This window comes from Crocuta crocuta, unplaced genomic scaffold, assembly GCF_008692635.1.
Source record: "Crocuta crocuta isolate KB4526 unplaced genomic scaffold, BGI_CrCroc_1.0 scaffold133, whole genome shotgun sequence".
NCBI classification, from domain to species: Eukaryota; Metazoa; Chordata; class Mammalia; order Carnivora; family Hyaenidae; genus Crocuta; species Crocuta crocuta.
The window spans coordinates 4,509,297-4,536,961 of record NW_027529438.1 but is presented as its reverse complement, the minus strand read 5'-3'; the positions used below and the strand labels follow the sequence as shown (position 1 = coordinate 4,536,961).

At 42.3% G+C, this 27,665-nt stretch overlaps 1 protein-coding gene across 3 annotated transcripts; it reads right to left on the bottom strand.

Moving 5' to 3' along the window:
• Positions 1–293: 293 nt before the first annotated feature.
• On the bottom strand, positions 294–27,665 carry CD84 (CD84 molecule). 3 transcript variants are annotated; one of them, XM_077760115.1, is made up of 7 exons: positions 27,567–27,665; positions 11,968–12,315; positions 5,521–5,772; positions 5,033–5,152; positions 4,342–4,374; positions 2,415–2,512; positions 294–1,578 (listed from the first exon to the last, which is right to left on the bottom strand). In XM_077760115.1, exons 1-7 carry the CDS (start codon positions 27,583–27,585, stop codon positions 1,513–1,515), a joined length of 936 nt encoding a protein of 311 aa, XP_077616241.1. In that variant the 5' UTR covers positions 27,586–27,665; the 3' UTR covers positions 294–1,512. The 3 variants fall into 3 exon arrangements, with proteins under 3 accessions (XP_077616241.1, XP_077616243.1, XP_077616242.1); XM_077760117.1 differs by having other exon boundaries at positions 11,968–12,165; XM_077760116.1 differs by lacking the exon at positions 27,567–27,665 and adding an exon at positions 25,016–25,051.

Below are 27,665 nucleotides of genomic sequence, written 5' to 3'. Positions count from 1 at the left end.
TGCCACACGTATTGGCTTCTGTCTATCCACATTTGCAACATGTGCCTTCCATTTGAGCTGGCTGCCCATTTTCAATTCTATTCAGCAGCATTTATTGCTCACCTCAGGGTACAAGGCATGGTGTTTGGCTGGTGGTGGATGCACAGGTGACTGAAACTCTCATCTCTCATGATCACTATGGTCATGGATCCTGCCCTTAAGTATATACAGTGTGGAGGGAAACAAATAATGATGTATGCTGTGAAGCAGAAAGAAATGAGTTGCAGTGATATAAGGACCAAGGAGTGGGGAAAGAGTTTGCAAAAGCCGTAATTAATTTGACCGGACATTGTTTTGACCAGAGATGGTTGGGTTGTACTCAGTTCTCCTAAAGTGCCAGTAATATAGCCCATCAATTCCTTTTTGCCAATAGGATACTGGGTATGGTCTCTTCTTCTTGCTGAGGCTGCTTGGAATAGGTATTAGTCTGGCTCTGCAGAGAAATGGAACCAGCAGGAAAGAGATATATACAACAAGGAGCTGGCTTGTGTGGTTATGAAGATTGAGAAATCCCAAGGTCTGCAGCAGCAAGCCAGAGAGGTGATGGTATAAGCTCCAGTCCAAGTCCAAGTCCAAATCCTAAGGCAGGAGAACTGAGGTCCCAGCTCTAAGATGGTCAGAGAGAATGAATTCTCTTTTACTCTGCCTTCTTCTTCTACCCAGGCTCTTGATGCATTTGGTGATGGGCACCCATACTGGTGTGGGGATTAACCTACTTGGTCTACCAATCCAAATGTTAATCTCATCCGGAAACACACTCATAGACACCCCTAGAATAATGCTTAACTAAATTTCTGGGCACTGCAGAGCCCAGTCAAGTGGAAAACTTGGCTAGAAAGAAAAGCTTAAGAGGCTTCTGAAGCAAAGCCTGAAGAAATATGCCCCAGCCAGCTCGTCCCTACAGGAAGACCATTTTCCAACACTCCATTTGGAGGGTGCATCTGCACAGTGGAGAGCTATACCTCCGATGGCTTCCCATGCAACACTGTCACGTTTGGTTGGTTGGGTTGGTCCAGCCAGCTGTCCCCTGCACAAAGGTTCTTGGGCAAAGGGGCAATTGGAGGCTGAAATGCAGCCCACACTCTACTTGTCAAGCTACACGCTTGGAAGGGGCTGCATCTGCCTCTGGAAAAGGATGTTTTTGCCTAAGTTGCCCAAGATGCTGTGTGGACCGTAGAGGCCATACACTGGGGTCCCTCCCAGATACTGAGTGTGATCATAGCATCCCAGGTGGTGTGCCACAGATGGATTACAGGTGTGCGAAATATCACTCCTTTCTACATATGGGGTTGCTAGGAAGGGTCATCACCTCCAGTCACAAAAAGTCATGTATTGGGGTGAGATGGTTTGCTATCTCCAGGTAGGATCTGCACAGAGGTAGGATCTGCACAGAGGAAGCCTGGGGCTGGGACATCTGCTAGAAGAGATGATGTTGGAAGCTCAGTTTCCAGAGGGTGAATGCTGTCCAGAAGCCTAGATCACATTTTCATAGGTTGAAATCCCAGGAGGTTTGCCATCCTGAGTGCTGGTCTTCACCATCTGCAGACGAGGAGATGGCATGTTAACCATGAGTTGCTGCTGGGGAACCCCAGCCCCGGGCGGTACGCAGGAGGGTTATGCAGATGGCACAGGGAGGTGCCTCTGTCTCCCTGGCACTGACAAAATCTGGGCCAGCAGAGCCCTGCCCTTTGTTGAGTCCCTTGCCTCTGCTCCAGTCATCCCCTTGCGCAATCAACTGTGTAGTCTGGACCAAAGTAGCAGGAGGGAACTGGGGTATTTGCATTGATTTTGATTATAGGTGTGAGCCATGCTTAAACTACCTGTCTTCCTTGTCCCTAGCAGTGCCTCAGCTCCTTCTGAACCCCAATAATTACACCTCACTTGGTGGTGGGTCCCCTCCACCAGTGCCCTATGCTCTGGTTACATGGAGCTCTGCAGACAACCTTCCCACCAGCTGAGGGCATCTTAGCCTCGGGGGTGGGGCTTGGGCTTGGGGCTGGCAGCCTCACCACTGGATATTCCCTAGGACTTCCCACTTCCCCACTGGCATCCCCCAGATTCTCCATGAGAACATGGCACGGGTCCTTAGTCCTGACATGCTCATTTCACACCAGGTCCCCCACAGGCCACTCCTCTCCTCGTGGGGCCTCTCGTCCCACTCAGAGCCAGGCCCTCATGTGGAAGCTGATGGCCTCCAACCCTGGAGGCCACCATGGGGTGACAGCTGGCTATGTTCCTGTCCTTGTAGACGGGCTCCTGGCATCATTTCCCCGACATGACGATTCTTGGTTGGAGACTCCAGATCCTTGGCCTGTTGTCCCCTGACTCCTTTTCCTGGGTTTGGGGGTGGGGACCCGTGAGTAGCATCAGCTCACCTTGGACTGGGGGATTTCATCATAGATTCTGCCCTCTGCTGGCGGGACATCTCGTGTAACCATGATGTAGGCATATATTGTTTTCTTTGAGTCAGCGTCTGTATCACAAATACACAGAGAAGCGCAGGGTGTGAGAGGTGGCTGGATTCTAGAGATGAGCTATTGCAATGCTCTCTTTTTCAGATAAAGAAATGAAGCCCTAAAAGGTCAAATGGCTTAGCAGTTGGAGAAAGACAAATATCATATGACTTCACTCATATGAGGACTTTAAGATACAAAACAGATGAACACAAGGGAAGGGAAGCAAAAATAATATGAGAACAGGGAGGGGGACAAAAGCATAAGAAACTCTTAAATATGGAGAACAAACAGAGGTTCCTGGAGGGCTTGTTGGAGGGGGGATGGGCTAAATGGGTAAGGGGTTTAAGGAATCTACTCCTGAAATCATTGTTGCACTATATGCTAATTTTTTTAATTTTTTAAAATTTTTAAAAAATTTTTTTAAATTTTTTAAAAAATAAAAAACAAAAAAAGGTCAAATGGCTCCTGATGTCTTGAAATGGATGCTCAGGTCCCTGGACTGTCTCTCTGTCCTCTAGGGATTTCATGTGTTGTGGGAGGCACTGGCCCAGGCCTCACTCACCCAGGGCTCCATGGGACCCTGCCTGCTCTAGGGTCCACGTCAGGCTGACGACATTCTCCCAGACCCTAGTGGGTAATCAGAGAAGCTCCTCCTCCCAGGGCCTCACTCGGCGTCTCTGGCACTTAGTACTGACCACCTTGCTGGCGGATTGTCTCTTCATGTGAAGTCTTGGTTTTTCAACTAGATTGATTCTCTCTAGTTAGACACTGTGTTGGACTCCTTTGGTGCATGTCTTCCTGTCACCACCTCAATGTTAAACACATAGAAGATACTCTATAAACCTGCATTGTTGCAGGGCGCCTGGATGGCTCAGTGGGTTAAGCGTCCAACTTTGGCTCAGATCATGATCTCGTGGTTCGTGAGTTCGAGCCCCACATGGGGCTCTACGTTCTCAGCTCAGAGTCTGCCTCAGAACCTCTGTCTCCCTCTCTTTCTCTCTCTCTCCCTCAAAAATAAATAAACATTAAAAAAAAAACATGCATTGTTGCTCGATAGATCCACACAGTCAAATACTTACTAAGCTCCCTCTGTGCACCAGGCTCTGTGTGAGGCCATGGAGAGGCAAAGACTGGAGAGACCAGTCCCTACTCTTGAGAATTCCTGGGCTGGTAAAGGCATTCATCCCAGTGTGCTCCTCTCCTTGCTCCTCACGTGGAAACCTTACTTCACGGTGACGCTAACAAGAGATGGCCAGAATCTAGGGCCGGCTGAGAGTATCACTGGGATCCGACGCTTCAGAGCGAAGTCTGGTCTCAGACCCTGCCTCAGATTTGATAAGTGAGCCAGACCGAGTATTCTCTCTCACCTCCTCGGGAGCAGAAAAAAGTGGCACTTCTCTCTTCCCAAGAGACTGTGAGAGACTGCAGACAGATGTCGCTTTGAGGAACCCTGAAGATAGCCTATGATCTGAGCCTGGTTATAGAACATCTCCTCATCGTGCAGCCACGTGACATAAACCTCTCTGTGCCAAGCCCAGACCGCCAGCTGTGAGTACAGTCCTAACATTTACTGAGGGCTCACTACGTACCAGGCTCCGGGCCAGGTACTTTATGCAGGTGATTCCATTTCGTCCACTTGGTAAGTGCCTGCAGCACACCGTGTTACTATGCATATTTTACAACAAAGAAAACAGGCTCACGGTGAGAAATAACCAGTAGCTGATAAATGGCCAAGCTGGCACCTTCTGCCCAGACTGCCTGCAAAGCATTAGCTGAGTCTTAACCAATCTGCCATGAACATCTCTCCCAGTTGTCATCCGGGGGAACCGCATGGTTGAGAACTTACCAGAGTCCTTACTGGAGGTCGTCAGGTAGGAACCTAAGGAATCAGACCCAAAGGAGAGTCAAGGAATATGGAGGCAGAGGTGGGACCTCCCTACATCAGGCCTGTTATTAGGATTGGTGGGCAAGGACGGTTTTGGAAGATGATGGGCTGGGAGGAATAGGAGGATATAATGATCCTCTGGGGCCCTAACATCAGGTTTTCTGAATTGCGAATGGCACAATGTCAGAGGGATCCAGAAGGCTCCAGCGGGATCTAGTGATGACTGTGGAATGCAGAATTGGTACATGTCCCTCAATGACTCTCCAAAAGGTCATAGGCAAAATACAGTGAGTGGAATTGGAAGTGGCTTTGGAAACCCTCTAGTTCAAATCTCATTTCACATGTGAGAGCACTGAGCCAGAGAGGTAAAGACACATGTCTGTGAAGCATAGCTTCTTAACGCCAGTACTAAACTCAAACCCAAATTCTGGGCCCACCAGAAACTGACAACCTCAGGAGCAGATTCTGAAGCCCACTCAGGGCACTGTCATCCAGTATGAGGGGCCATCGCTCTGAGGTGGAGGGGGGGAGATCAGAGGAAGGCAGATCCCCCGGGGGCAAAGGACCTCTCCACCCCACCTTGGATAAATGACTTCAGTCCCAGGAAGAAGGAGGGTGCGTTTCCACATTTTACCTTCTGGAAAAATCCTACCTTGTCCTCTTTTGTGCAAAAGGCACAGAAGTACCAAAGGCACAATGACAATAAACAGAAAGAGCACAGCCAGCCCGCTCAGCAGCCCAGTGTGGCGGGGACGGAGACCCGCTGCAGAGTCTGGAAGCAGAAGGCACAGTGAGGTGTGGCTCTCAGGAAATAAGCCCATGGGCTTGTCCACACTCAAGGGCACTATCAAAACTGGGGTCCCCTCCCAGGGGGTGTGCCAAAGCTCCAAGGGAAACTGTACTTTCTGTTATTAAAGGTCAGGATTAGACACAGAATCAGAGGATCAAGCAGGGGCTGCCCAGAACACCCCAAATGCCTGGCCTGAATCTGACAGCTTTGGACTCTTTGCCAGGCCCTCCTGGGAGAAGACTGCCCTGGGGACTGGGCCTGGCATGAGGGAGGTACACACCGCTGGGGAACGAGGCCCGGTTCAGGCCTCGCTGCTGGGAGGCTAAGCAGAGATGGACGTTGCTGGTTACCTGCACAGAGCTGCAGGGCCGAGATGGAGTCAGAGCTGTTGCTCACAGGGTTCCAGGCTGTACATGTGTATGTCAGCTCCTGGTTGTCAGGGGTCTGGAAGATTCGGATGACATTACCCTCTTCCCCCAGGGGGCTCCATCTATAGGTGACATTCTTTTCTTCCTTTTCCACAGAGCATGTCAGTGTGACATTACAGGTGCTGTTCACAGATGTCATTAAACTCTGAGTAATTTTTGGCTTTCCAAGCCGACCTAGGAAGGGGAAATGCATGTGTCCATGGAACTGGCCGATACCAGCCTGTGAGAGCCAACAGTGAAATCTTCAGAATTAAAAAAATTTTTTTTCATGTTTATTTATTTTTGAGAGAGAGAGAGAGACAGAGTGGGAGCAGGGGAAAGGCAGAGAAGGAGGGAGACAGAACCCAAAGCAGGCTCCAGGCTCTGAGCTGTCAGCACAGAGCCCAATTCTGGGCTCAAACTCACAGATGGTGAGATCATGACCTGAGCTGAAGTCAGACGGTTCACCGACTAAGCCACATAGGCACCCCCAGAAATTTTTTCAAGAGGGCGGTTCAACACAGCCATCTGTGTCGAAAAATTAAATGAAAAAACTTACAATGAAATACATTACATTAACAAAAGCTAATACATACTCAAAACTCACAGCTTTCTGTTTTTTTGGACGATTTACGATTATCTATGCTCTAAAAGTTATTTACATCTATCGTATTTGTCTTTTGTAATGCTTTATAAAGTCTTCCCAGTTCTGACTATCTTAAAATGAGCCGTGCATGATGGGAATATTTACACCGCAGAAACTGGCCAAGGTTACAAATTTGGGCTGGGCCGACTGCATTGCTGATGGTCACTCTGGACTGAAGAAAACAGTGGGAAAGGGTTGATGGGGGATGGGGTGAGGGGAAAGTGGGTGATGGGCATTGAGGAGGGCACTTGTTGGGATGAGCACTGGGTATTGTATGGATACCAATTTGACAATAAATTATATTTAAAGAAACAGTGGGAGAAAGATTACTAAAGCAGATTAAACTAAAAAATGTCTCCAGTCTACAGCCATTACATTGTGAATAGCACCAAAAAACTAGGAAATATTCTTCCAGTATCTGAAAATCATTATCCAATTCAGAAGTTGTTCACACTGATGTGCAAGTGAAGCTCTGAAGTATGTTTGTTGAATCACTTTTTCCTTATCAGTTAATGTAACAAAAATATCAACCGATATTCATGTTGGCTTCTTCATCAATTGCAACGTAGGTTGGGTGGTATAAATGTGCAGCAAAAATCAGTGAAAGCATTCGGCAAATACAATTGGCTCTATAGGATTTGCAATAAAGACTATTGTATATTTTATTATCATTTATGAAACTGTGTTGCACATCCTTTATGTCAATAACATCTCTGCATGAGCACACACACATGCCGTCAAGAACACATTGAACATTTATCAGCACCCCGCGCGTGAAACAGTCTTTAAAAACATTTTGGCAGGGGGGCACCTGGGTGGCTCAGTCTGTTAAGCAGTTGGCTCTTGATTTCGGCTCAGGTTATTTATGATCTCACAGTTTGTAGGATTGAGCCCCAAGGTGGGCTCTGTGCTGACAGTGAGGAGCCTGCTTGGGATTCTGTCTCTCTCTCTCTCTCTCTCTCTCTCTGTCCTTTCCCCACTCACATTTGCTCTCTTTCAAAAGAAATAAGTAAACATTTAAAGAGATTTTCTTTTTGCTCTGTTTTCTGGTGTATTTTCATTAAGTTGTTTTGTTTTGTTTTGAAGTGCCTATGTTACAATCTCTTTAAAAAAAGAGATTGTAACAAAAAAGTTTCTTAAAGAAACTTTTTAAAAAGTTACAGTCTCTTTAAAAAGTTCATTAAAAAAAATGTTTTTACTAAAGCAATCAAAAGGTAACCTGTACAAGCTGCAGGCTAGTAAAGGGTTAACAGAACAATTATATTTAGTTTGGAGTAAGAGCTATCTGGGGCCCCCAGAAGGAAGGGGAAGATCTTCTCTTTTAGCAGCAGATAAGATGCCTACATTCAGAGTTGGTAAATTTAGTTCATTCTTGGCCAAGCTGTGGTGCTAGGGTTTTTCCTTCCACCATGGCCATGTGGGAAGGGCTCAGAAGGAACGGCATGCAGCTTTCTAACTAATGTGGTGTTTCTAAAGTTGTCTGGCATGTGAGGGAATAGAATATGGGAAGTAAGAAGCTGTAAGGGTTTCTTATTCCAACTTCACCAGGAACCCTTGTCCTAAGCAACTCTTAAGGCATCTATTCCAGGCNCCCTCTCTCTCTGACCCTCCCCTGCTCACGCTGTCTCTCTCTCTCTCTCCTAGAAATAAAATAAAAATATTTTTTAAAAAAAGTTGATAGACACAGATATATATAACAAAACAAACAAAAACAAACAAACAAAAAACAAGCCAGTGTGTTAGTGTGTGTGTGTGTGTGTGTGTTTCTTTAGAAACTTGATTTACAAGAATGTTTAAGTCTCTTCTTGGTATTTACTTATTTTTAGAAAGACTATTTTTTTGGTGGGTGTGGGGTAGGGGGTAGTGGTAAAGAATAAGAGCCTATGTTGTTTTTCTCCGTAGGAACAGAGATGTTACCAGAACCAAGCTGCTGGGCAGAGAAGGTCAGAGTGTGGTCAAGAGTGAGAAAGCCACTAGAGACCTGTGTCTGACCAGGGTCAACTTCTTTCTAGAGCGAGGACACATACAGCTTCACTGAGCCTTAGCTGTCTTTTACAACACAAGAATTCTTTTCTCCTGTTACTGTTGTTGTGAGGACTAAATGAGCCATTGTATATAAAGAACACTCTAACACCTACCTGTCCATCTGTCTATCTATTTACTTATTATCTATCTATCTAGCCATCATATCTATCTGCTTGCCTATCTATCTATCTATCTGTCTATCTATCTATCATCTATCTACCATCTATCTATCTATCCATCTACCTACCTACCTACCTATCCATCATATCTATCTGTCTGTCTATCTACATTAATTATCTGTGGGAAAGACAAAATAAACTAGCAATGATGACTGCCTTGGAGAAAGGAGAACAGCAATGCACTGTATTGCATTTTTCTCTGCACATACTGCCTAAATATGTGTCATCTCTCTCTATTTTTAAAAATTAGGTGGTAGAATGCCAGACACAGAGAGTTCAATAAATATCAGTTCCCTTCTCTTTATCTGCTCAACTAACTCCCTGAAAGGTACAGATTTTATTAGGTGGGCAATCTGGCTTTCTCTGAGACTTTCCTGTGGTCTGTCCTAACTGCAGATTGCATACTACCTCCCAAAGATTGAGTGGGTAAAACTAAATATATAAAAAGATGAAAACAAACACTTTGAAATTGAACACCCTCTTTTTTTTTTTTCTCAACCAAAGTTCTTGAATGAACCAGATATTTTCTAAAGTGTCCACAGCTGGGTATGGTTCTTTGCCTGTGTCACTCATGCCTGGTCCAGAGCCTCCTTCATCTAGGAAGCCCTTCATAATTAGAATTTAAAATAAGGACTAAGGGTTAAAAAGTTAATAATGACTACTAGTTATTCGGCATCAACTGTAAGGCATGTGCTGTACCAGGAGCTCAACTAACACTCTCTCATTTAATCACACCTATTATAATCTACATTCTATAGATGAGGAAATTTAAGCCCAGCAAGGGTAAACAACTTGCCTAAAGTCACACAAGTGGCAAGAGATTTAATTCCAGCATTAATGCCCTTTCCACTATGCCTTCCATCCAGATGCAACCCGATTCAATCATGCTATATTAATTGAGCACTTACAATTGTCAGGCACTGTGTCCCTGGGACTTATGATGATTCATTCATTCTTTCACTGAACAAATACTTCTGGAGCACCCACCGCGTGCCTCACAGGGTAGGTGCTAGGGATACAAGGATAACTTCATATACAAAATCCCTGCCTTTATGGGACTTGAATTTAGTGGTTTAACTATGTACCTGAATTGTATCTATCACAAGGTGGCTTAGCCACATGTCTGTATTTTTCTGCTATGAGCAGGTGGATGGTAAAATCCTTAGGACGTGGTTCAAGTATTATCCATGCTAGAAATTACTGCGGCCCAAAAGAAACAAAACGTGAATCACCTCTGTGATTAAAATGCTTCTAATACTCACATTAATAGTGAAAATAAATTATATTAATTTTAGTAATGTATTTTCCTTAACCTACCATAGGCAAAATGTTATCTTAAACTCTAACCAACATAAAATTATTAGTGAGGTATCTTAGGGCTTTTTGTGGTGCTGAGACTTTGAAATCTGGTGTGCATTTTACACTTACAGTACGTCTCACTTTGGGCTCACCACATTTCAAATACTCAAGGGCCACGTGTACCACACCAAGAGTGAACCTTGATGTAAACTGTGGACTTTGGGTGGTGATGATGACTCTCTATACATTTTCCCTGTAAAAAATGCACCACTGGTGGGAAATGTTGATCATGGGGGAGGTCATCCACGGTGGGAGGCAGAGGTCATGCGTGTGTGCTGGGGGCGGGGTGTAGGGAGGTCGTGCATGTGTGTGTGGTGGGGGAGGTCATGCGTGTGTGCTGGGAGGGCAAGGTTCATGCGGGAACTCCCTATACTTCCTACTCAGTTCTCTGAACCTTAAGCTGCTCTAAAAATAGAGCTATTTAAAAGGGGGGAAAAAGTTTTGGAGACGGATAATGATGGTGTGTGAATGTACGTAATGTCACTGAACTGTACACTTAGACATGGTTAAGGTGTTAAATGTTATGTATATTTTATCACAATAAAATTTTTTAATGTTTATTTAAAAAAATTTTTTTAATGTTTTTTTTTTAAATTTATTTCTGAGAGAGAGAGAGACAGTGTGAGCAGGGGAGGGGCAGAGAAAGAGAGGGAGACACAGAATCCGAAGCACGCTCCAGGGTCCGATCTGTCAGCACAGAGCCTGATGCAGGGCTTGAACCCACGGACCATGAGATCATGACCTGAGTTGAAGTCGGATGTTCAACCGACTGAGCCACCCAGGCGCCCCATATCACAATAAACATTTTTTTTTAGAAAAAAAAGAAAAATGGATTTACCCTATGTTTTCATTCTTGGGCATTTATCCCAGAGAAACAAATACTTGTTTCATGCAGAAACTTGTACATGAATGTGCCTGACTGCTTTACTGGTAATAGTTCCAAAGTGGAAACAACTAAAATATCCCTTGATTGAAAGAATGGTGAAACAAACTAGTACATCTATACAAGGAAATACTATCCAGCAATAAAAGGATGTAAAGTATTGAGACTTGCAATAATTAGGATGACTCACAAATTATGCTGAGCAAAAAAACAATCTCAAAAGCACACATGGTGCATGAGTCCATCTCTGTAACATTCATGAAACAACACAATGATAGATATGAGTAAGGGATTGGCATCTTTCAGGAGTTGGGGAGGGAGTGGGTGACTAAGAAGGGCCGAGGGAGTATTGTTGCAATGGTACAGTTAACTATCTTGACTGTGATAGTGGTTACACTGTGCAAGCTACATGTATACTCACACATAAATGAGCACCATATGACTAGACTCCAGAGATATACATTTTCAGTTTCCTGGTTTTGATATTGTACTATACTTGCATAAGACGTTACCACTGGGAGAGGCTGGGCGAAGTGCACACAGAACCTTCCTGTACAGTTCTTCACACCTCTCTATGTATCTACACTGATTTTAAAATAAAAAGTGATTTTTTTAAAGTACTTTCCAGCGTTTAACTTTGGCTCAGTTCACGATCACATGGCTCTTGAGTTCGAGCCCCACATCAGGTTCGCTGCTGTCAGCACCGAACCCACTTAGGATCCTCTCTGTCTCCATCTCTCTCTGCCCCCCCCACCTCAAAAGTAAACATTAAAAAGAAAAGTATAGGGTGGCTGGGTGGCTCAGTCGGTTAGCTGTCTGACTTCGGCTCAAGTCATGATCTCACCGTTCATGGATTTGAACCTCACGTCGGACTCTGTGCTGACAGCCAGCTCAGAGCCTGAAGCCTGCTTCAGATTCTGTATCTCCCTCTCTCTCTGACCCTCCCCTGCTCATACACACACACACGCTCTCTCTCAGAAATAAATAAAAAACATTAAAAAAGAAAAGTATTTTCCATACACTATTTCCCTTGATCCTCTCAGCGACTACGGGAAGTGAATAGTACAATTATTCACATTTTATAGGAAAGAAAAACCAGGCCTATGGGACAAACTGCTGATTGAAGATTACATAGCTAGAAACAAGAAAAGTCACCTCCTCTTTATCAGCATTGATGTATTTGTATAAGTATTTATAAGTGCAAAAAGATTTAGGGAAGCCAATTGGCAGAAATAAAGGCATTCTATAGACAGCAAATTTGCAAAACAAAACAAGCCCGCTAGCCTCCCTCAACTTACGATAGACTTGAAGGTTGTAGCGCCTGGTGGTGGTGACCGTCGTTTCTAAGGTCTTCATATTTATGTCAGCTTTGTAGATGCCTGAATCTTCCATCCTCAGTTCACTGATCTCCAGATTGTAGTTCTGACGTGAGACGTTTATTCGGTCGTTATAATTTTGGTGGGTCACAGTAACTTTGGGTGCTGTTCCTGGGTCTCCTGGCGTTACAAAAGCAACAGATGTTTCAGAATTCCAGGCAATGTTGATAACTTGCTCTGGTTCTTCGATATTTAGGGGAAAAGTGACGGACTCCCCCAGAATTCCAGTCATAAGCAGAATGTCTGTGTCACTTCCAGCTGCTTCCAGACCTGAGGACATAAAAAGAAAACCATAGCCAACCAACTGTTGTACCTTTGAGAGCTCCCTATCTCACCAGGCTTGAGCCTCCCTGGGGATCTGCCCCAGATACAGCTCCTGGAAGTTTTTCTTTTTCTTTCTTTCTTTCTTTCTTTCTTTCTTTCTTTCTTTCTTTCTTTCTTTCTTTCTCTTCTTCTTCTTCTTCTTCTTCTTCTTCTTCTTCTTTCTTTTAGGTCTTCTACTCTGTATATAATGTTATGTTAGCTAAATTTGCTAAAGGAATCTCATTCAAAAACTAAGCTTCCAGTGAGTTTCAAGGGATCTATTTCATTAAAAACACTGTCTAGACTTACAGACCCAAATCTCTAAGAGATTTGAAGGACGAAGACCATAAATTCCAGAAGGTTTGAGAATTAAATATCTTTCTTTCCCAAGACCATACTACCAAGTGGTGGAAGATCTGAGACAAGAGCCTGGCTGCTGTGGCCTTTCCAAAAAGAAAGTTACATTTATGCCTTTATTCCAGGAAGATAACAGCAGAGAGTGCTCTAGAGGCTCTAGAGTAAATATTCCCCAGGTTGGTGATTTGGGGAGTTCTTTTTTGTTGACTACTATTTCTCCAGTCTCTGAAAGAGTACATGACTTGTACTGGCTGCTTAGTAAATATGTGTGGAATTAATTAATAAATGGAATTCACCTCTGTGTTGCCTGGAATCTCTTGGAACAACTTCTGAAGTAAGCAAAATTCATTTATTCATTCATACATTTATGAATGAATGCATGTATTTATTCAAAGTCAGCTTTATTCTAGATACTACAGCAGGTATTTATTAATTAAATTTACAACACAAATGTTTTCTGAGCATAATGTAAGGAGCTGGGGGATACAGTGGTGAGTAAAAATTGATAAAGTTTCTGCTCTTTTTTACAGTTAAAGGAAGAGATCAGTATTGATCAGAGACCCACAGATGCTCAGATACAAAATATTTAGTTGGCTCTTGAACTATACCAATTTGAGTTGTGAGGGTCCCCTAATACATTGATTCTTTCCATAAATACAGTCTAGTCCTATCAGTGTATTTTCTCTTCTTTCAGATTTTTCTTTTTTCTTTCTATTTTAGAGAAAGAGAGCATGTGTTGGGGAGAAAGACAGAAGGAGAGAGAGAGAATCGGCTCGATTCCACGACCCTGGGATCAAGACTTGAGCTGGAAGTAAGTGTTGGATGCTCAACCAGGGGAGCCACCCAGGTGCCCCAGCCTTGAAATTCTTAATAGGACTTGAACAAGGGCACCGACATTTCCATGCTGCGCTGGGTTCTGCATGTGGGGCCAGGTATCCCATGGTTTCTGAGGCTTTTTAAAAGCGAAGCCCTAGCACCTAAGTGCCGGTCTGCAGATTCCAGTTACATGTGAGAATAGGATGTGGTTTCTCTCTTCAAACCCAAGCAAGTATGTAGGCAGTTGGTGAAGATGAGCCAGTACTAGAGTTCATGGTAACTGTGCTACCACAGAGTGGAGGGTGTGTGATGCTGTTTTTCAAGCACGGTTCCCCCCCACCCCCAGAGCAAGTCGCTCCGGAAGTGACGCTGGTGTATCACGTGGTGATGAGGCAGTCTCACTGGTGGGTGGGTGGAGCTGGGGGAAGTCCTGGGGCTGCTCTGGCTGGTCCTGTTGGTGAGAATCGTGGGCTCGCTAAGAAAAGGCCAAGGGCCTACACATGCACAAGATGTGGTCTCAGTCACCTTCAGACCCTCCGGCTGTGGTCTGAGAGAGGTGGCTGTAGCACACAGCACAGAGTGGAAAGACAAGGAGGCTGAAGATGTAGGTGCTAGCATTTCTGCTTATCAGCTGGGCAAACTTCATAAAGTCACAAAACCTTTCTGCCTCTCAGTTGCTTCATCCACAGAATGGAAATAATAACCACAAAATTTGTTCTACCTAATTAATGATCAGCAAACCATATAACATGCATGGAATGTTTTGTAACTGCCATGGCACAATAAACGTGATTGCTTCTGAGGCTGATAGTGATAATCATGAGGATGATTCTTGTCCTCATCACTTTCTTTATCACCTTCGTAATGGGTGCATACTATTTGGGGCTTCCTAGGCCACCCCTATGTTGTTCCTGATGGTACCAGGGCCATATAGAAGAAGGTATCAAGAGCCATTATTAAGGGCTAATTCAAGTAAAGCCCGGAGAGATTAGTTTTAGGTATGACTCCACTTAATGGACTTTATGCTTCTCTTAAGACTTCAGGTTTTTAAAAAGAATCTCCATATCAAGCTGCCCCAATACTTATTTTGCTGAGTGTTGTAGAGACTCAAACATTATATTAGCATTGGAGGGGACCTAAGGAAAATCCCAATTTCAGAGAGAACTTGTGGTACAAACATGTCTTGAGGACTTACCATGTAATGCACTAGGCAAGTCTCTGACCAAGACGGGTTCTCCTCCCCCTGCCCTTTTTTTGTAGGAGTTTCATAACTGCTTAGGAAATAAGACACAAAGATACACGTAACTCTCCTTTGAAAAGTGAGGTAGTAAATGGCAAATTCAAGTGAATGGTAGAGACAGTAATTACAGTAGGAATCCAAAGAAGGGAGGGATCTCTTCCTTGAGCTACAGAGGTTAGGGAAGCCCTTTTAGAGAAAGCAGAATTTGAGGAGGACTTTGAAAGAGGGAACAGAATTTTACTGAATAGAAAGGGAAAGGATGAGTGTCTTAGGTCTAAAACATGGGTGTGGGTTGCATGAATATGGATTTGCATAACAGAGTAGAAAGAGATAAGGTAGAGATATATATCTGGTTTAGATATGAAGCAGCCTTGAGTTTGAGATCTATACCACAGAGGGGAACTATCAAAGTTTTTGAGGATGAAGATTAAAATGATATTTTTGGGTCCTAGTACTACAGTAATGATGTGTAGGAAGAATAGAAGTAAATAGAAGCTGGGCTTGAGAGACCATTTTGGAGGCCATTGTAGTCATCTGCATATGAACCAGAGAATGAAAATGCAAATGGAAAGGAAGTGCTGAATTTGAGAGATAGTGCAAAGAAAGGCAAGGAATAAGGAGGAATCTGAGAGAATTCAATTGCTCAACAATATATTTTGGGCATCTACTTTGTGTCAGTAAAAACTGATAGTTACTGAAACACTGGCTAAGTTTATGCTGGAAAAAAGTCCAAAGGAGAAAACAGATTTAGTGTTAGAAATATTGAAATTGAGATTATGGTGGACCATCTCAGTAAATAGTTGGAAGGATGGATGATAAGGAAAGAGAATGGGCTCAAAGTATTGCTTGGGGGCTATCGCAGAATCTGCCAATTATCTCCAATATTTGTTTTCTCCTTCATTCTTAGTAAGAGAATGCCTAATTTTTAGCAGGGGATATGGTCACTTAGGATAAAGACTACATTGCCCAGCTCTCTGCTAGCCAACTGTGGTCATATGACTAAGTTCAGGTCAAGGGGATGAAAGTGGAAGTGTTGCATATGACTTCTGTGTCTTAAGAAGAGGGCACTTTGCTTTCTTCATCTCTTTGTTTCTTGCAGGCTGGGATGCTATGATGGCTGGATCTTAGACACACATTTTATATCAAGAAGAAGAAGCCAAGTACTGAGGATGGTGGAGCAGGAAGACTGAAAAAGTGTTTATCCCTCACAACCTTGTCAACTATTCAATCAATAGAACCGTCACCTCCAGACATTTTCATATGAGCAAGCAATAAACTTCTTTTTTTAGACCACTCTTATTTTTGAGAACTGTCACTTGCCATTAAACCGAAATCTATGTGGTTTAGGAATCATCTGCAAAGAAGAGGTGATGGAAGGAGAGGTGAGCCATTCAGGAAGGGTAAGGCTGAAGGCCAAGGCTGCTTTGTGAACAGTGCTCACAGTCATAGAGGAGGCACTATAAAAAAAAACTAAATAGATTGAGTGGCATAAGAGGCACAAATACTGGACAATATCATGGAACCCAAGAGGAGAAAGAGTCTCAAGAATAGATGTTTAGTGATTCAGAGTGTTCAAGTGGAATAAAGACTGAAAATGGACTCTGGGTTTGTCCATTAGGAGGTTATTGATGACCTTTGAGACTGTAGTGCAAGCAAGATGATTCAAATGGAGGCCAGAGTCTAGAGGACTGAGAATAGAAAAAGCAGTAAGAAATAGAAAATCTTGATAGTGAAAGAAAGAGGATAAAATAGAATGGTAGCTAAAGAAACAGGTAAAACTAATTTATTTGATATTGTCTTAAAATAAGAGAGGTGTCTACATATATATGGTCAATTAATTTAGGACAAATAAACCAAGGACATATAATAGAGACAGAACAGTCTCTTCAATAAATGATGATGGGAAAACTGGAAAGCCACATGCAAAAGAATGAAACTAGACCACTATTTTATACCATAAAGATAAACTCAAAATGGATTGAAGTCTTGAATGTAAAACCTGAAACCATAAAACTCCTAGAGAAAACAAATGTGACAAGTTCCTTGACATCAGCCTGAGTGATGTATTTGTGGATGTGACACCAAAGGCAAAGGAAAATATGGGACTACGTAGAATTAAAAAGCTTCTGCACAACAAAGGAAACTATCATCAAATCACAAAGGGAACCTACTGAATGCAAGATACTTACAAATCATATATCTCATAAGGAGTTAATATCCAGTACATATAAAGAACTCATACAACTCAACAATGAAAAAAAAAAAAAAACCTGACTAAAAAATGTTCAGAAGATCTGAATAGCCACTTTTCCAAAGATGACATAGATAGCCATAGGTACATGAAAAGATGTTCAACATCACCAACCATCAGGGAAGAGCAAATCAAAACCATACCTTTTAGAATGGCTGTTATCAAAAAGGCAAGAAATAACACATGCTGAAGAGGAATAGGAGAAAAGGGAACTCTCTTGCACTGTTGGTGGGAATGTAAGGTGGTGCAGCCACTATGGAAAACAGTATGGAGATTCCTCAAGAAATTAATAGTACTACCATATAATCCAACTATTCCACTTCTGGGTACTTAACTGAAGAATATGAAAACAGTCATACAAAAAGATATATGCACCCCTATGTTAATTATAGCATTATTTACAATACCCAAGATAGGGAAATAACCTAATTAGATTATTAATACATGTCCATCAATGGATGAATGGTGATGGGATACTACTCAGTCACAAACAAGAATGAAATCTTGCTTTCTGCAATGGATGAACCTTGAGGGTATTATGCTAAGTGAAATAAGTCAGAGAAAGGCAAATACCATATGATTGCACGCATATGCAGAATCTAAAAAAACTAACAAACAAACAAATACTGCAAAAAAAAAAAAACTTCATCAATACAGAGAACAGATTGATGGTTAACAGAAAGGGTTGGAGGGTGGGCAAAATGGGTGAAGGTCAATCACATGGTGATGGATGGTAACTAGAATTCTGGTGGTGATCACTTTGTAGTGTATACAGATGTTAAATATAGTGTTGTACACTTGGAGCTTATATAATGTTATACACCAATTTTACCTAAAAACTTAAAAAAAACGACAGAAGAGATTAGTTGGGGTAGATGGTAGAGAAGAAACCTACATAGAGATTTACCTGATCGGCCCCACTCTAGGTTGGGTGTTCCTACTCATAGACTCTTTGAAGCTCTGTGTTTTTCCTTCATGGTGTGTGCCGTGTTATATGGTAGTCATGAACTTGTGTGTGTTTCTGGATCTTGTGAATGACTTGAGTCGAGGGACTTTACCTTCAAATCTCCAGATCCAGGACAATGCAGATACACAGACCACTAACACTTGCCATTGAACAAAACGTGGAAGGGAAATGGTGGGCAGCGGAAACAAAGGTTTTCAATCAGAAGAGGATCATGCCTTACTTAGTGTGAAGTGGAAAAAGGAGATGATACCTAAAAGGATGGGGTATTTTGAGGTGTTGTTGTAGGTGTGGGGGTAGAAGAAAGGCTGCGTGGTGTGGTGGAGGGAACACAGGTTTCAGCAAGGTGGGCCTGTATTCAGGTTCAATCCCTGACATTACTGAGGACCGTATCTTAGTTTACTACAAGATAGATATAATAATACCCACCTCACAGAATTGTCTGGGGGCACCTATAGGTGCTTAATACATGGCAGATATTTTAGAGTAGAGAGGATAAAAGAGAAGATAGTCATGCTTGATGGCCTGCATCTCTTTAGTAATGTAGAAGGTATGGCTATCTGCTAAGAGTAAAGAAGGGAGGGTGGGACTAGCTAGGAAGTGTAAAAATTGGGAGCACAGGTGTTGAATCTAGGTCTATCTGAACCTAGCTGTGTTATTTTGAGAAAATTATTTAAATTCTCTGATTCTTAGTTTCCTCGCCTCTAAAATGTGGATAATTAATTTCTTTAAATTTTTTGATGTTTATTTATTTTCAAGAGAGAGACAGAGTGTGAGCAGGGGAGGGGCAGAGAGAGAGAGAGAGACAGAATCCAAAGCAGGCTTAAGGCTCCAAGCTGTCAGCACAGAGCCCGACACGGGGCTTGAACTCACAAACTGTGAGATCATGACCTGAGCCGAAGTTGGATGCTTAAGCGACTGAGCCACCCAGGCACCCCTAAAGTGTGGATAATTACTAAATGCACTTGTGAATATGTGCACTTTGCTCAATGCCTGGGACATATAAATGGTGGTTGCCATTATTATTTTGATGAATGTAAAAATTTCAAGGAAGTGCTACTATAAGGAACATCCTGGAGAGTCAGCAAGACATTGATTAAGAGGATAAAGGGTTTGCTGAGCAGGATTGTTAGGCCAGTGAAGAAGAGGTGAACTGTATTTACAACACCTCCCAATAAGTGTGACTTCCTGACTTCATACACCAGACCATAGAAGGGAGGGGAGAGCAGAACAATACTATAGAAGAAGCAAAGGCAAGAAAAGGCTGGAACCCCAGGGTGTGGGCTTGGATGTTCACTTAGTGAAGAAAAGCCAGGCTGTCTGAACCTAGAGTCCTGTACAGCCACAAGATCTTAGGAAAGTTAACAACCTCTCTGTGCCTCAGTTTTATCAGCTTTAAAATGAAGCCACTAGTAGCACTTACCCCACAGAAGTGTTATAAGGGTTAAATGAGTTAATGTTTGGAAATTTCTTAGAGCAATGCTTGGCATAAAGTAGGCACTTGTATGTGTTTGTTATATAAAACAAAGACATGTGGTTACAAGGATGAAAGTAATAGCCCAGGCAACTCCAAAGGGAAAAAGTAGACACATTGGAGAAGGCCAGCACAGAGCTGCTATCTAGAGCAGAGATGAGGAAGAGTGTGATGTTGCTTAACACCCACCTGAGCACCCTGGCTTTTTCAGGATCTTTAAGATAAGTGTTTCTTGGGCCTTTTGGGGCACAAACTAGCCATCCCCTCCTCTACTCCCACCTACTGCCTCTCCTAGATCAATAAGTTGGAGGAGAACCTTCCTGATTTTGCAGACCTGGAAGGGTGGCTGGAGGGAGCTGCACCCTGCAGCCCCAGGAAGAGAATGAATTCCAGCAGATTACACTGAATGAAGGGAAGTAGAGACCAAAGAGGAAGCAAAGGGTTGAGCAGCCAGTTTTGTGTCATTCTCCATGAGGATAGAGGGTCCTTGGTCATGAGGTTTTAAAAAAAGGAACCAACACCCCCCCCGCACACACACACACACACAAAACTGTACTATTGTCTGCTGGATTCTTTTTACTTTCTGTCATCTTCTTTGAGATATGGGTTGACTTGATCCATTTCTTCAAACAAACACACAAAAACAACCACGCACACTAATTCTCAAACCTGAGGTGGGAACCTGTTCAGCCATTGTTCTATCATCACTTCCCTCTACTGGCATGTAATCAAAAGGTATGTATAATAAAGAAAATATGGGTACCTAGTGCCACCAACATCAGTCCCCCGACTGATTGCTCATACCTCTTTCTTTTCCAGCTTCCACATAGGTAAGCCTAGTAAGCCCAAACGTGAAGATTCATTCCTCTCTAAGCTTCAGGACATAAAAGATTTGCTTTAGGAAACACTTGAATAGGCTGAGTGGCCTAGCGCTGCAGCTTGGAGCTCCCATTGTGAAGGCACTCTGGCTGCTTGGTCAGTCACCATGCTGATCTCCAGGCCTGCTTCAGCACATCAGGCTGCCTCCTATTAGTCTTGTGTTAGTACACGGATGCAGCTTCCCAGCCTCTATTTGGAAAACTAGACTTTTGAGCTGATATCTTGATATACAGTTTTCCCCATACATATTTATTCCTTTCTATAACTTGGCTTATGCTTTTGAAGTCTTTCTGATTGTGGTAATAGTCTGCTCAAGCCTTTTTCTAGAACAGAGGTTATATCTTTATCTCAAAGGTCCCTCTCTACAAGGACGCTGGACTAGCGATAAGTGGGATCTCACCAGGACACTCCAGACATGAAATCCTGTGTCTAACCCCCAGGATGATGGTTGGGACTTATCTTGGACAGATAGCTATCCAATGGGTCTACTCACCTCTTAGACTTCTAACTATCGACTTCTGGAATGCTCCTACTGTGTTATACATTTGACAGGACATCAAAACCTTGTTGGTATTGGACAACCATGAGACCTGGGGAAAGTTAGCAGCCTCTTTCTTTGTTTATTTTGAAGAACCTAATTCAAGTCAACTCACCTCATATAGATATGACTGGTACTTGAACCATGTCTGGATATGGTCATTTCCTTGGATATCCCACTTTAGTGTCCTGCCTAAACTTCTGTTATTCTCAAAGACTTGCCCACCAGCCCCATTCTCTGCCTGAACATTCCTATCTCTATGGGAATAAATCGCCACTCTTTACTGACAAGTCCCCAAATGTGATCATGATCAATGGTGGGGGCAGTATTTTATTTCATGTCAGCATCAAAGTGGGCAAAAGTAGCCTTGTTCAGTGATTCAGTCTAAAGACTTTGGAGTTCAAATACTACCTCTTCCACTTTTTGGCTAAATGATCTCTAATTTTCTGTGTTTCATCTGCAAAATTGGGGTCTTGATAGTACTCATCTCATATGATATCATGGGGATTAAACTAAATAATAAATATAGACAATGTAGAGTAATGCCAGGATGTAGTGATTGCTCCATAAATTATTAGTTATTACTATTATTGCTGTGGGATAGGAAACGTGAGCCAGGTAAGGGGTTGAAGAAACTGAAGCAAGTGTAGAGAAAAGGAAGAATTAAAAAAGCATGAGAAAGAACACATAGAAGCAACGGGCATGGAGCAAAAGCGGTAGACTTTTCCATCTTCTACCCTAGAGGGTGGGTGCTAGACACTTGCAGAGTCTGTCAGGATCACAGTCACAAGATATGATGAGACAGTGGAATTTGGAGCATAAGACTGTGAGTCTTGGTTCTTTGAGAAAACTTTTCCAACACTGAAGTGTCATGAGTTTGCCTGCTCTCAGATTCTCTTAATTCAGTGATTTCAGGGGAATTCTACTGGGTATGTCATTTGCAAATACCGTCTTCCACTCAGCAGGTTGTTTTTTAGTTTTCTTGATTGCTTCCTTCCCTGTGCAGAAGTCTTTTATTTTCACGTAGTCCAAATAGTTTATTTTTGGGTTTTGTTGTCTATGCCTCAGAAGATGTCTCTAGACTGTTGGTGGGAATGTAAACTGGTACAGCCCCTCTGGAAAACAGTGTGGAGGTTCCTCAGGAAACTAACAATAGAACTCCCCTATGACCCAGCAATAGCACTGCTAGGAATTTACCCAAGGGATACAGGAGTGCTGATGCATAGGAGCACATGGACCCCAATGTTCATAGCAGCACTCTCAACAATAGCCAAATCATGGAAAGAGCCTAAGTGTCCATCAACGGACGAATGGATCAAGAAGATGTGGTTTATCTATACCATGGAATACTACATGGCAATGAGAAACAATGAAATCTGGCCATGTGTAGCAACATGGATGGACCTTGAGGGTGTTATGCTGAGCGAAATAAGTCAGGCAGAGAAGGACAAATATCATATGTTTGCACGTATAGGAGGATTAGGAGGAACTTGACGGAGGAACAAGGGGGAGAAGAAGGGCGGAAATGGTGGGGGAAAGGGAGAGAGGCAAACCATGAGAGACTCTTGAATGCTGACAAAAACTGAGGACTGATGGATGGGGGGGGGGGGGGGTATGGGCATGGAGGAGGACACTTGTGGGGATGAGCACTGGGTGTTATGTGGAAACTAATTTGACAATAAACTATTTGTAAAAAAAATTAAATCAAATTAAGAAAGTGTAAAAAAAAAAAGAGAAGATGTGTCTAGAAAAATGTTGCTATGGCCAGTGTTAGAGAAATTACTGCTTGCACTCTCTTCTAGGATTTTTATGGGTCCTTGCCTCACATTTAGGTCTTTAATCCATTTTGAGTTTATTTTTGTGTGTAATGTTAGAAAGTGGTCCAGTTTCATTCTTTTGCAAGTAGCTGTCCAGTTTTCCCAATACAATTTGTTGAAGCGACATTCTTTTTTCCATTGTGTATTCTTGACTTCTTTGTTGAAAATTAACTGACCATATAATCATTGCTTTATTCCTGGGCTCTCTGTTCTGTTCCACTGATCTATGTGTCTATTTTTGTGTGAGTTCAATACTGTTTTGATTACTACAGCTTTGTAGTATAGCTCTGGGATTGTGATGCCTCCCAGTTTTCTTTTTCTTTTTCAAGATTGCTTTGCCTATTGGGGGTCTTGTGTGGTTCCATACAAATTTTAGGGTTGTTTGTCCTAGTTCTGTGAAAAATGCTCTCGGTATTTTGATAGGGATCACACTAAATCTGCTAGCACTTTAAAGAGCATCAAGAAATTGAAAACTTAGGGCACCTGGGTGGCTCAGTTGGTTATGCGTCTGACTTCAGCTCAGGTCATGATCTCGCGGTTCATGGGTTCAAACCCCATGTCGGACTCTGTGCTGAAAGCTCAGAGCCTGGAGCCTGCTTCAGATGCTGTGTCCACTTGCTCTCTGCCCCTCCCCTGCTTGCACTCTGTCTCTGTCTCTCTCAAAATTAAACAAACAGTAAAAAAAATTTTTTAAGACATTGAAAACTTAATGAGAGGAGGCCAGAAAGAGTGGAACAAAAAGAGCTCTGGCTTTGGGATTGGAGGAACCAATGTCCCTTTCCAGCCTTATAAATGTCAGGTTGTGAAACTTCAGGTGCATTGTTTAATCTGAATCTTACTTTAAACTTTTTTGTGTGTGCAATGGGATTAATAATATCTGTTTTTGCTTACTTCAATGGTTTTAGTATGGATCGCATAAGAATACAGGCATAAATATTTTAGAATGCTTTGCAGATTAAGTGGCACCAAATGCCACCCGCCAGCCCTTCTTAGGAAGATTGGAGACATCTTTAGACTTTCATTAGTTTCTATCCAACTCTCTTCCCCATCTATTTGCATTTTCTGTCTGCCGTGTCAGAGTGGCTAGCACAGGATCCAAAAACTCGGCCTACCTAGTAGTTGCAATTTCCACAGAGCAAATTAAAGGAGCCAGAGCTTTAAATGATCAAAGGAATCAGAGAGAGCAAGGTGCATTGATTTCTAACTTTTTAGGAAACCCCAAACCACCAGATTCTCTGTGTTCTAACACATACCAGGAATTTGCTAGTGCATTTTTCCAATGGGGTAGGACAGACTATATGTAGATTTAGGAATACTAAGCAGGGGTACTTGGATAGCTCAGTCGGTTAAGTGTCTGCCTCTTGATTTTGGCTCAGGTCATGATCTCAGATTTGTGACATCGAGCCCTGCATTGAGCTCTGCACTGGGCTTGGAGCCTGTTTGGGATTCTCTCTCTCCCTATGTCCTCCCTCCCCCATTCACACAGGTATGCATGTGCACGTGAACTCTCTCTCTCTCTTTCTCTCTCTCTCAAAAAAATAATAGAATAATAAAAATGCCAAGCATAGTCAATTTTTATATACAGAAGACTATTGTTTGGATTTAATGAGAAAATACATGCAATGACAAAACATTCCCAGAGCTATGTTAATGTATGTAGTTTTCTTTGTACTAACAACCAATATTCATGTGTTCTTGTAGTTCACTGTTAAGCCGTAGGTAAGCAAAACAGTGTTTCAAGTTCTCCATTTCTTTTTTGAGATCTAACTTACTTGTAAAATTGAAATACCAATCTCTTCTTCCTTTATTTTAGAGAGTTTTGGAGGATAGAAGCAGAGTAATAATAGCTCTGAATGTGCTTTGAAAATAAAAGGAGCTTACAGAAATGAAGCGTTTACAATGATATTTACAGGCATGCATTCCTCTAACCTGGTACAGCAAGGACATATAACTGGGAAGGGCACATCTCTGTCAAAAACTATACATTAGAATCTAAGGCCAAAAGGAAATTCTTTTAAGTTATTCAAGGCTTTAGATTGTATATTCTCTTGCTGGGCTTTCTCAGTGGGCTTACCAAGTGCTGACGCTCTTGAGCAGAAGGGTTTGTCTCAAATCTTTGGAGACTGGGCACAGAAAAAATTCAGAAATATAAACACTAAAGCTGAAAAACAGGTTTGGATCCTAGGTCTCTCCCCAGCCAGTTGGATACTTTTTGAGACCTAAGGTGTGCGCACTAAAATAGATCAAAAGGGCGTGTCAATGTCTTCCTTAAAGGCAATTTCTAAAACTTAATGGAAAACTAGGAAAGCATCAACAAGGGTCAGAACTCACAGGTTTGCAGGCAAAGGAGCAAGGTCCACAGGTAGTGCTGAGCCATCTTCCAGCATGTAATCTTATGTGGACAGAAAAGTACTCCTCCAGCAATGTTAAGTTCCCTTGCTCAGTTTATAGCCACAACTAAGAAAGGAAGTGTGAGCTAGCGGATTGGGGAACCATTGGTCCATGTATTACGATGATAATTTTTTTCCCATTTTATAACACAAAATGCCTAGCATTAATTAACTATTTATTCAACAAATATATATTGAGTGCTTACTCTATTCCAGGCAGTCTTCTGGGCACTGACAGTATAAGGAGCAAAAAGCTTGTGTTCTTGTTGGGGAAATCAACAATTAAACACCCAATTCCCACAGAGTATGATAAGTGTTGCGATAGAGAAAATCAGGGGGAACTAAGAGAGCAGCAGGGGCCTCTAGCCCAGGCAGGGTAAGTGCAGGGAAGGCTTTCTAGGGGAACTGATAGTCCAGCTGAGGTAGATCTGAAAAGCAAGTTAGCATTGTTAGGTGAAGGAGAGTAGAGGAAGAGGGAAGAGGAAGAATGTGTTGACACAATACGAGCCTAAAAATGGTAGCAGCTCACATTATGTAATTATAGTTATATGTAATCACATATAATAGAATTATGTATAATTCTACTATATATAACTGTTTTATATATAATTATATTGATTATATAAATTATAATATTATGTATACAATGCATATACAATGTAATATAATGAATATAATTATATTATGATTGAGCTAGACGTAACACAGGACTGTTCTCTAGCAGAGGTCTCCCACTCCCTGTTAGAAGAATAACAGGGAACTTCTAGGTGGGGGGGGGTGTCAGGGGATGGTGACAGGAATAAATATTGAGGCCCAGCAGTTTATATCTGAACCCAGCTGTTCTGGAAACTTCTAGGGAAGCTGAGGACATGGCCCCTGAGAACTAAATAAAGCTTTTCCCACTGACGGGAGTCCTTGGCCACTTCCTGGGGCTTCAGGGTCATTCATTGAACTGTGCTCCTCATCATTTTTCATATATACTTGCCCAAAATTGAGTAGTTGAATTCCTTTATCTACTCAGCACATACTGAACTAGGCAGCTGTCTGGCACCAAAAAAACACTGACAATAAAAATGAAATTTCCCAAATTAATTATTTTATTTCATGAGATTGAACCATATTTCTCTCATATTTCTCACAGGATGTCTTCCTGAAATATGTAATTGCTACAGGTGCAAAAACACATATCAATTATGTATTCATGGCACAGAGAAGGAAGAAAGAAGAGAGTATGAAGTTGTCAAGAGCTGCTGAAAATCCAACTTTGTATTCTCTTTCTTCGTACTTCATTCTCTGTAAGATCCTCAATTTTCCCTTGCAGTGTACAGTCCTTGCTTGGTCTCATGTCTATGTCTTTAAAAATCTAGATTGGTATCTTACCCAGGGACTTATCTCCTATTGGGTTTAGGCCAGGGTCTTATCTCTGTCTTTCAGCCTTAGATAGCCTGACAACTAGTATATTATTGTCAAGAAGATACTACCTTTGAGACTTCTTATCTTGATATGAAAGATACAAAAGTCCTTCCATTCCATAACAACAACAACAACAACAACAACAACAAAATTAAAAAATCAAGATTTTCTATGGGACGTGCAAGGTATGTGAAAAAACCTTGATGGACTGAATTCCAGTGGGAAAAAAATGTGCCCTTTATAGTTGAACAGAGAGCCAAACAGCTCAAGACTTGGGACAGGATCTGGTCTGGGGTACAGACCAGCAGAAGAGAGAGTCTGCCAAAAACAGAGACTTTGAGAAGAAGGACAAATGAGATGAAACTTATGTGATAGTGTGGGCTGGCAAGATGGGCTGGAATTTGGAAGCCCTGGGTACAAGACCAAGTTGTCTTGCCCAACAATTCCCATCCCCTCCAAAATTTTGCTGAGAAAGTGGCACTGAGGAGGGACTAGAAATCAGAGGAAAATTGTATAGTGCCACATATTTCATAATAGTTGGATTCCAGAGTTTTAATATAAAAGTAAACCAAAAAAATACTGAAACTACAGCCCAACTCTGTCCCACATCAAATATTAACAAGATCTAAAAGGCACAGGTCGTGAAGGAAATGGGAGGTTAGGTTAATTACAAATGAATTCTCTCTAAAGCTGTGGCTCTACTCCAGCTTAATTTTTTAAAATGTTTGTTTACTTTTGAGAGAGAGAGAAAGAGAGAGACAGAGCACGAGTAGGGAGCTGGCAGAGGCAGAGAGAGACACAGAATCCAAAGCAGGCTCCAGGCTCTGAGATGTCAGCACAGAGCCCAATATGGGGCTCAAACCCACGAACCATGAGATCATGACCTGAGCTGAAGTCACATTCTTAACCGATTGAGCCACCCAGGCACCCCTATTCTAGCTTAATTTGATTCTCAGTGAAATATTAATGATCAGCTTCTCCCTCAAACTATCATGCAGAGGGAAAGGGCTACATTCCCAGGAAAATAAATAAAGCAAAGCAGAATAAACTAAAACACACTATACATGAATATATATTACCTTTTGTCTTAGAGCCCATTTTGTCTGGGGTGCCTGGGTGGTTCAGTTGCTTGAGCGTCTGATCATTGATGGGCTCAGGTCATGATCTCGCGGTCTGTG

Excerpts from the sequence above, each read along its gene's own strand:
- CD84 (XM_077760115.1), bottom strand. Across the intron at positions 4,375-5,032 it reads TTTGCACAAAAGAGGACAAG|GTTCCTACCTGACGACCTCC; the intron begins GTAGGATTTTTC and ends CTGATTCCTTAG. Across the intron at positions 1,579-2,414 it reads ATGAAATCCCCCAGTCCAAG|ATGGTGAAGACCAGCACTCA; the intron begins GTGAGCTGATGC and ends CCTCGTCTGCAG.